Source organism: Mytilus galloprovincialis, chromosome 12, assembly GCF_965363235.1.
Source record: "Mytilus galloprovincialis chromosome 12, xbMytGall1.hap1.1, whole genome shotgun sequence".
NCBI classification, from domain to species: Eukaryota; Metazoa; Mollusca; class Bivalvia; order Mytilida; family Mytilidae; genus Mytilus; species Mytilus galloprovincialis.
This window is the reverse complement of record NC_134849.1, coordinates 26,221,938-26,231,990: the sequence shown is the minus strand read 5'-3', so window position 1 is coordinate 26,231,990 and position 10,053 is coordinate 26,221,938. Positions and strand designations below refer to the sequence as shown.

Genomic DNA, 10,053 nt, shown 5'->3' with positions numbered 1-10,053 from the left:
TCATTTGACCCGTTTAGGAGTTATTGCCCTTTATAGTCAATTTTTAACAATTTTTCGTAAATTAAAGTAATCTTTTACAAAAATCTTCTCCTCTGAAACTACTGGGCCAAATTATTCCAAACTTGGCCACAATCATCTTTGGGGTATCTAGTTTAAAAAATGTGTGGCTTGACCTGGTCAACCAACCAAGATGGCCGCCACAGCTAAAAATAGAGCATAGGGGTAAATGCAGTTTTTGGCTTATAACTCAAAAACCAAAGCATTTTGAGGAAATCTGACATGGGATAAAAATGTTTATCAGGTCAAGATCTATCTGCCCTGAAATTTTCAGATGAATCGGTCAATCGGTTGTTGGGTTGCTGCCCCTGCATTGGTAATTTTGAGGAAATTTTGCTGTTTTTGGTTATTATCTTGAATATTATTATAGATAGATATAAACTGTAAACATCAATAATGTTCAGCAAAGTTAGATTTACAAATAAGTCAACATGACCGAAATGGTCATTTGACCTGTTTAGGAGTAATGGCCCTTTATAGTCAATTTTTAACCATTTTTCATAAATCTAAGTAATCTTTTACAAAATCTCCACTGAAACTACTAGGCCACAATCATCTTTGGGGTATCTAGTTTGAAAAAAGTGTCCGATGACCTGGGCATTCAACCAAGATGGCTGCCACGGCTAAAAATAGAACATAGGGGTAAAATGCAGTTTTTGGCTTATAACTATGAAACCAAAGCATTTAGAGCAAATCTGACAAGAAGTTAAATTGTTAATCAAGTCAATATCTATCTGCCCTGAATTTTTCAGATGAATTGGACAACTGGTTGTTGGGTTGCTGCCCTCCAGTTGGTAATTTTTAAAGAAATTTTGCCGTTTTTGGTTATCTTGAATACTATTATAGATAGCGATACACTGTAAACAGCAATAATGTTCAGCAAAGTAAGATCTACAAATAAGTCAACATGACCTAAATGGTCAATTGACCCCTTAAGGAGTTATTGCCCTTTATAGTCAATTTTTAACAATTTTCATTAATTTGGTAAATTTATGTAAATTTTTACCAAATATAGTTCTCTGTTACTAATGGGCAAAGTTCATTATAGATATAATTGTAAGAAGCAAAATCGTTCAGTAAAGAAAGAACTTCAAACACATCACCAGCACCAAAATACAATTTTGTCATGAATCCATTTGTGTCCTTTGTTTAATATGCACATAGACCAAGGTGAGCGACACAGGCTCTTTAGAGCCTCTAGTTGAATTTCCTTTTTCGTATTTACTATACGAAAACCATAGAGTATATCAAATAGCTTCAGAAACATTTTTCCAATCATAGCTTTGATTGGAAACTGTTCCATGATACTTACGAAAACGTCCACCTTATTATTGTTTTCAAATACTAAAGATTTACCAAGCATCAAAACAATGCATTGAGCATATGCTCGTGCATATTTCTTCTTTGTGTGACATAGAAACAAAAAAGAATATAATTATTTATCATTTTAACTTTTGATGCACCTGTTTACATATCTTAATTTTTGTTCATCTTAACAGAGACAGACGATGATGTACGCAGATTGATTCGCCAAGTGTTTAAAGGGAAAATGCTTAATAAAGAACGCAAATCAATTGCAACTGTTGATGATCATGAACCTTTAAGTTCAAATGAAGACGAATCAAGAAGTGAATCAGACATAGAATTTTTGACAAGTTCCGATGAAAATCATGACATAGATAGCTTTAATGACGATTCTCAGAGCGGAAGTGATGAATACGCAGTAGACATTCAAACATTAATCCTAGCTGATGATAAAAACGATCATGCAACAGCAGACACTGGTTTAAATGAAATGCAACCAGATAATTGTAGATTAAAACAAATTGTCGACTCCAAAATTAATAACTATTCAACGGAAAATGAGTCTGATCTTCTTAACGACGAGAATATAAACAAAATGACCTCTACAATTATGAATTCATTTCTTCAATCTCCAACGGAGAAACATGATGATATGTTAGCGTTTTGTTGGTTGTGGGATTTTGCTGGTCAGAAGGATTTTTATGCCACGCACCAAGTTTTCCTGTCAAAATGCGCAGTGTATGTGCTTGTCACAAATAGTTTAGAGTTCAGCTCTGTTGCAAACCAAGGGCTAGATGTTGAAGGCTCGGCACGTAAGTTCTTGAATCGAGAAACGGACAATTAAAACTGCTGTCATTGTGTTGGTTTGCTTCCAAATTCTTCATGTTTCTTCATGATGAACTGACAAAATGTAATTTACACCTACAAAATGTTTTGATAGGGTTATAATATACAGTTTTAAAGCCTAATTGCATACCTAAATCAAACCTATGAAAGTAAAATAACAAAAATATCGAGGAAAATCCAAAAGGGAAAGTCTATAACGAAACAGCAAAATTAAAAGCTCAAAGACATCAAACGAATGGATAACAACTGTCATATTCCTGACTTGGTACAGTTTTTTTTTTTATATTAAAGATTCTGCTGTTGCCGTGTTAACTATTACACATATGAGAATGTGGTTATCTGTGTGTTTTCTATTTCAAATCGCTGCACTATTCGAATTAAACTTATGCATGTTATGCGAAGTATCGATTTTTAGCATGTTGAATACACATGTTTAGTGCTTCGAATAGCAAAAACTGATCTTTACTGTTTTCAACTTTGAACTTATATACTAACAATTTTGTTTTTCACTCATTTGTTAATGTAAATAGACACAGTCACGTATATTGAAGTATCGACTTTAGTTTATATTATGATGTTCAAAATCAATAGATCAAACCATACTTGTATTACTGATCTTTTTTTACACATATATCATTACTATTAAAACCATTGACACTGAAGGACGCCTTTTGTTAAGCCAAAATATTTGTCAGCACGATTTGATAACAACATCTTCGTATTATAACATCTTATATTAGTACCGTTGTGCAAAGTTTTAGACTTATATATATGTATATATACAGAATATGTAAGTTTCTGGTTTGACGCAATTCACTGCTACTGGTCAATCACAAAGAACGGCACACTTCACCCTCCAATCATTGTTGTATGTACACACGAAGATCAAATTAAGGTAAACTTGTTAATTCCTGTAAAACAATTTAGTACATAGCGATAATATATTTTAATATTAATACATTGTAATACGATGTCTTTTGGACAAATAAGAGTCCATTATTTGAAATATTATTGTATAAACATTTGAAGAAAAAAACATGGACAAAACAACAGTATAAGAAACATAACGCCGAACATTAAAGATGGAACATAGGAATACAGAGGTTAATTCTTGTTCTACCGTTACTAAAGGGGGAGTTCAAATACCAATAATTGTTTACCCAGAGTATTGGATTATTATAGCTTTATATGACAAATGTTTTGGTGTGCTTTGGTCCACGTTATTTTTAAACTCTGCACTTCACTTGGATTTTATTGTATTAAATGAGCGTCATTGATGTGTCTTTTAAATCTGATATCGGACATGTTCCTAACGTCGTAACTACAATTTATTAATCAGATAATATCGGATATGTTCCTTACGTCGTATCTACAATCCACTTCCCTTTCATGAATGTGACCTACCGAATAAGACAATTTACCGGATTGGTATAACATGAGCAACACGACGGGTGCCACATATGGAGCAGGATATGCCCACCCTTCCGGAGCACCGGAGATCACCCCTAGTTTTGGTGGTGTTCGTGTTGTTTATTCTTTAGATTTCTATGATGTGTTTTGTGTACTATTGTTTGTCTGTTTATCTTTATCATTTTTAGCCATGGAAATGTCAGATTATTTTCGATTTAAGAGTTTGACTGTCCCTTTATTATCTTTCATCCCTCTTTTTTAAATCAATACAGTTACACCTACTTCGAACACTCAATTTGATGTATCAAATAAATTTCATAAATGCCCCATAAAGTAAAAACAACCAACCCAACAAAACAAAAAAACAAAAACCAAAAAAAACCAGCACACTTCATCAATTTTTCTTAGCTTTACTTTTATTTCAACGATCAAGTTTGATCAAGGACACTATTATTGTGATATTTTTTAAAAAAATTAATTCAGTAATTTACAACCAGCGTTGCATGAATATATCAAACTTACATTCATCAAATTAATAGTTCACATATATGAACCCAGCCTTATTACTAACAGCATCGACGTATTTTGAATACAGTGTCATTAAAGCAAATAGCATCTTAATATGAACTACATACTCAACCTCAAATTACAAATAGTGACAGCATTAAATGGACTTTTTGCTGTTTTTTATTTCGAGTAAAAGCAAACTTATGTGTTTAAAACTAAATGAAATTACAATGCAGATATGACATGTAGCATTAAATAGCAAGAACCCACTTTCACGATTGTATTATCCATCCAAGCTGTTTAAACTATAAAACAAACCGTCCATAAATATTGGTTTTAAGTTTAAAATCTCGCCTTTAAACCCATGAGCTCATAGTTTAAGGCTAAATTACAGAAACAATGTCGTAGACTAACGTAAATATCAGTCGCTTTACACAATGAAAATCAATATTAATTAATATTAATAAATGATTCGGGTTGAGTTCATTTTCAAATTTGAGAATATTTATTCAAAGACGTTGAATGACAAAATATGCCTTTAATGTGTCCACATCTAACTAAACTCATCATAGATACCAGGACTACAAAAGACTCATCAGTGACGCTCGAATTCAAAAAAGTAAAAAAAAAAAAAAGCCAAATAAAGTACAAAGATGAAGAGCATATACCGTATAGCGGGTTATTAAGCGTATGTAAAATTTCGCGATCTGGGGGCAACAAAGTATACGATTTATTTTTGCAGTTTTAACTGGCGGATTTTTTAATCCCAATTAAACATTTTGGTGGGAAAATGACACAGGAATTTAAAGATTTAAGGCTACCACATGGCCTCAACCAACGAGCAAAGCCCATGCTGCATAGTCTGCTATAAAAGGCCCCGAAATAACAAATATAGAATAAATCAAACGAGAAATTGACGGCCTAATTAATGTACCAAAACACGTCAGAAGATATTTTATTAACACCTTTAAAACTAAATGTCAATGATTGAATTGGTTTTAACCTAATCATGCTTTGTCGGCTGAGGCAAATGCACTTTTTATTTTAGCTGGAAGAACTTGTATTCTGCTGTCGACCATTTTACTACTTGTATAGAGATAAAAAATAGTATTCGCTTGGATATAATGTATCCTGCTTTTGTTGGAAGCGAAAAGATACATTTGAACCATTATTTATGTCGCAGTTTACTTTGCAGTTCCCGTTAAAATATTGTCGATTTTATTGGAAAGTAACGTCAGTACTGGTTTTCATGCGTAAATTATAATTTGATTTAGTCGGCTAAAACCTTAGTTTGTATATTGAAGGAAAATATGACATGTTTGTGTGTTCACTATGAAAAAGACGAAAAGTCAGCGAACATCACCTCTTTCTCTCGTTTAGATTAAAGCTTTAAAAAAATGTTACGCATTCTGACAATAATCTAATTTTGTATTTGTATTTTGTAATGACGACTGTATGAGGCGGTGTTTCCAATAGTGATCTACACCAATTATCTTTTTTATAATCTTTATTACACCAATTATCTTTCGAATATTTTTTAACAAAGTTGAATTGATGGCTTTATTCCATTTTTTATTTTATAATCACAGTACAAAATCGGTCTAGTTATTTGCCCAAATATGCGAATTTTTAGACAGATTTGAAATTTAATAGTTAGACTATTTATTCATATTAAGAAATCTTGGTGATTTATTGTATTATTCATAATATTTAAACAAATATCTTTTTTCTTTGTTTTTAGAATCATTTTTTTTCAAATGAGTCATTTAAGGGGATATAACTCTTTAAATTAAAAAAATATACCCGGACTAATGGGGATTTTTCTCATATTTAGCTAGAAAACAAGTCTAGTGACACAATTTTTTAATTTTATTTTCTAAAAACATATTATAAAAATCTATCTTCTCAAAATATATTTATAATTCTATCTCATAATTTTTTTCATGCACAAAAAGGAGTTTTTAATGAACAATCGAACCAAATTTAGGCAATTTTCATCGACCCATAGCTTGAAAATTAGCACGGCGATCAATACTTTTTATTACATTGTTGAAAAAAAGCATAGTTAAATCTTCATTTTGGCAAATTCTAAGAAAACTCTTATATCAAAAAGTCTATACTTATGATCTACCTTAAATCCTCGAATATTACCCTTTTGGTATATCGCATTGTAGCGTGTTAAACCATCGTACCCTAGCGAGCAGACAATCATCATACTTTAGCGAACAGACAACCATCGTACTTTAGCGTGAGACACAACTGTACTTTAGCGTGAGACACCATCGTACTTTAGCGTAGACCATCGTACTTTAGAGTGACCATTGCACTTTAGAGTACCATCGTACTTTAGAGTACCATCGTACTTTAGAGTCCTACATATGTATTGTTGAAATGATCTCGTTTTGAACTTGCATGCCATATTTTCCACTGGACGTTAAGCAGTTAACAATTTATTAATCAATCAATGCAACAATTAAAATATAAAAAAGAAATAAAGTCTTGTAAATCATTACAGTATTAATTTTATATTTCCGTATGCCTTTATCATATTTGCAGGAACCTTTAGAGCGCAAAAAACGACAAGAACAATTTAAAGAAAATTTAGGACAAGTTATGAAAGACCAGAAAAAGAAAGGACACTTGAAAAACTTATATTTTGTTTCTAATACTGAGGATACTGATATTGTGTTTGAAGAGATCAGAAAAGACATTTCACGTCAAGCTATGGATATGCAAGATTGGGGGAAAGACTGTCCGTTAAAATGGCTTTTATTTCAAGAAGTCTTATTGAAGTTAAAAGATAGCAATGTACCAATTTCATCAACTGAAACATTGCTTAAAATTGCAAAACATCCAGATATAAACATCAGCGAAGATTATGAAGTCAAACAATGCTTGCAATACTGCCACGACATTGGAACAGTCGTCTACTTTGATGAGGAAAAACTAGCAGATTATGTTATTTTGGACCCTAAATGGTTGGTAAATGCGTTTAGATGTCTTGTAAGTGATAAAATTGAAAATGTTATCGAAGTTTCAGATGACTGGCAAAAACTGAAAAACTTTGGTCAACTAACAGAAGCTCTTATATCTAGCTTGTTCAAGAAAGAACCAGAATTGCAATTTGAAGAAAACAAACCACATTTACTTGAAGTGATGAAGCGGTTTGATATTATAGTGAACTTGAAAAATTCAACTGAATTATACATGCCATGTATGATAAAGTCATGCTCTTTCCCTGAAGTAAAGAGGCAGTTTTCTTATGGAAGTCAATCAACTAAAAAAACAAGTTGGTTATGTTTAGAATTTAAGTTTCTTCCTCCAGCCTTTTTCAACCACATTATTGCATGGTACATTAAACAGTATAATGTAAGTGTTATACTCGATAAAACAAATCGACGCAAAAGAAATGCATTGTTCCGCCAGGTTGGTGTTTTTGATTTGGATTCGTCTGGTTGTGAACAACTTGTGGTTTGTGAAGGCCCCAATACCATAGCCCTTCAGGTATGGGATTCACGAATGTCAAATAAGACTTACGGAAAATTGAGATCAGAGTTATTTCGATTCGTAAAAACACTGCGAAAGCGCTACAGTCTGCATATACCATATTCAAATACATTAACATGTAAAAATGGTGATTTTGCAATCAATCGAAAACCATTAAGAGATTTACTAACTAAGGATTACCGGTGCTTAGAGCATAATACAAACCACTCATCACACGATTTAGTAAAGCCGTGGGATTTAAGTGAAGAGTTAGAGTAAGTACAACATTAACCTTTTTGTATTGATTTATTTTTTGCAACATACCTGACAACATATACCAGTGCAAAAATATAGTATTATTCTTATTTTCTTATAACTATCTAAAATCACCATCATAGTTCTGACCGTTAAAAGTATTTTGCTTTGTGTACTGATTTTAACAACATAACTAATGTTCCTAAAACCAATCGCAGAAAAGGAAGTCTCTCGTTTAATAAACTTACAATAAAATACAAAGGTGGACATTTGAGACATTTATTTAGTACATTTGTTTGAGCCAAATGTGCTTTCTAATGTTCAATACCATGGTATTATTCATGAACACATATGTCTGATGTGGAGGTACATACATTTTTCTAAGAAAATGGTCTTATAACAAGTTAAAAATCCGCGACACGTACATCTCTGAAGTATATGTTCGATTTAAGATGTGAATGTCCCTCTGGAATCGTTCGCCTCTCTCTTCTAGATAAAACTATTTCGAGTTAGTTCTATGTAACAATATGTACGCAGCGCTTGAATATGAATAACATGTCCTTGTGATGGAAGAATAAATCTTTTCTTCGAACGTTTCATAGATGCCATTATGAATCAGAAAACCTTTAACAGCCGGCTCTCATTTGGGTCAGTTTTGCTCAGTTTTGTTATTCAGTATGCCTTTGACTTTTTTAGCATTTTAATTTGTGTTTGTATCGCAGTGTTATTCACGTAATTGTTGATTGCTATATCTGAAACATTACGATAATCTGTTTATCCTTTCCAATGTTTTTGTGAGACAGGTTAAGTCAAAAAATATATATTACGAAATTGTTCTGTTACAGTAACGACAATTGACATAAAAATAATTGTAATACGTTTATTAAACCATAACCTTGTTCCTGTTACAAAAAATAAGATAGAAAATACCAGAGAAATTTTCTAAACTAATTCAATGGTTGAAAAACTGACAACGCTACATGTAATGCATGTATGGTAAAAATTAAAAAAAAAGACGAACAAATTCATAAAACATTAAATAGGCAACTTACGAACAAGAAGAAGTTCCTGCTCTACACGTGTCACCCATTGTGTTTTCTGACTAAATGGGAAAACCCGATGATATTGCGTTTATAAAATTTCACAACCGAGTATTAAAAGTAAAGTACTAACGAAAGTTGAAACATATTCTAATGCAGTCTTAACGTTTTTCTTAATTATCATTGGTTAATGCCATAATTTGCATAGCATCAATTCCAGGGTTGACATGTCATCGGGTATTTGAAGCTGTATCACATATATTCGTACGCGTTTATTAACAAACAAAATGGAAGACGAATCGGATTATATTTACGATAGCGAGGAAATGAACTTTTAGGGCAGTTTATTATGTCAGACTTAGAGCTTAGATCATATGTGTTAGTAGATATGGAAACAGGAGCATCCCAAAGCGATGAATCTTAAACAATTATAGCTATGAAAGTACGCAGAAGAAGATCAAAATGAAATTATCTATTTCAAGAACCCGTACAGATTCAATAGATACATTTTTAGATCAGTTTATATAAATCTTGTTAATAATTTATAAACAAATGGTAAAAGGGTGCAATCGTATATCTAAATGTATGAAAGCCATGATAAAGGAACACTACAAAAAATTGTTTCGTGAACATCGGATTAAAAATCTGTGATCGCGGATTGAAATCCGTGATCTTGGATTGAATATCTGTGTTTATAAATTGCTTATCTGTTTATATGAATTACTAATCTGTGATCACGGATTGGTAATCCTGAACTAAATAACTACATTATATTATTATAAATTATTTACAAGATTAATATTAATTGATCTAAAATGTATCTATTTAACCTTTACTGGTTCTCAAAATACAAAATTTTATTTTGATCTTCTTCTGCGTACTTTCAAAGCTATAATTGTTTAAGATTAATCTCAGAGGTATTAAACACGTCTATCCATACAGGTAACAAACATATATAGTTTTTACTTTTTGAGATGGTCCCCACATCATATTGTATTCATCCAACACGAGCGCCAACTTTAGACTTTAACTGCTTAAAAACTAGACACTCACGAATGAGAGTACCGTGATTCCTACTTGCAAATACAGTCTACCCAGAGACATACCGAGATAGACGTTTCACCTACCGGAGTAAAAGAATAATATA

The 10,053-nt window shown here is 32.1% G+C and overlaps 1 protein-coding gene across 1 annotated transcript; it reads left to right on the top strand.

Annotated features, from left to right (window-relative positions):
* Positions 1-1,562: 1,562 nt before the first annotated feature.
* Positions 1,563-7,890, top strand: LOC143055270 (putative serine/threonine-protein kinase qkgA). The gene is made up of 3 exons (XM_076228401.1): positions 1,563-2,174; positions 2,994-3,103; positions 6,682-7,890. Exons 1-3 carry the CDS (start codon positions 1,607-1,609, stop codon positions 7,888-7,890), a joined length of 1,887 nt encoding a protein of 628 aa, XP_076084516.1. The 5' UTR covers positions 1,563-1,606.
* Positions 7,891-10,053: the final 2,163 nt, after the last annotated feature.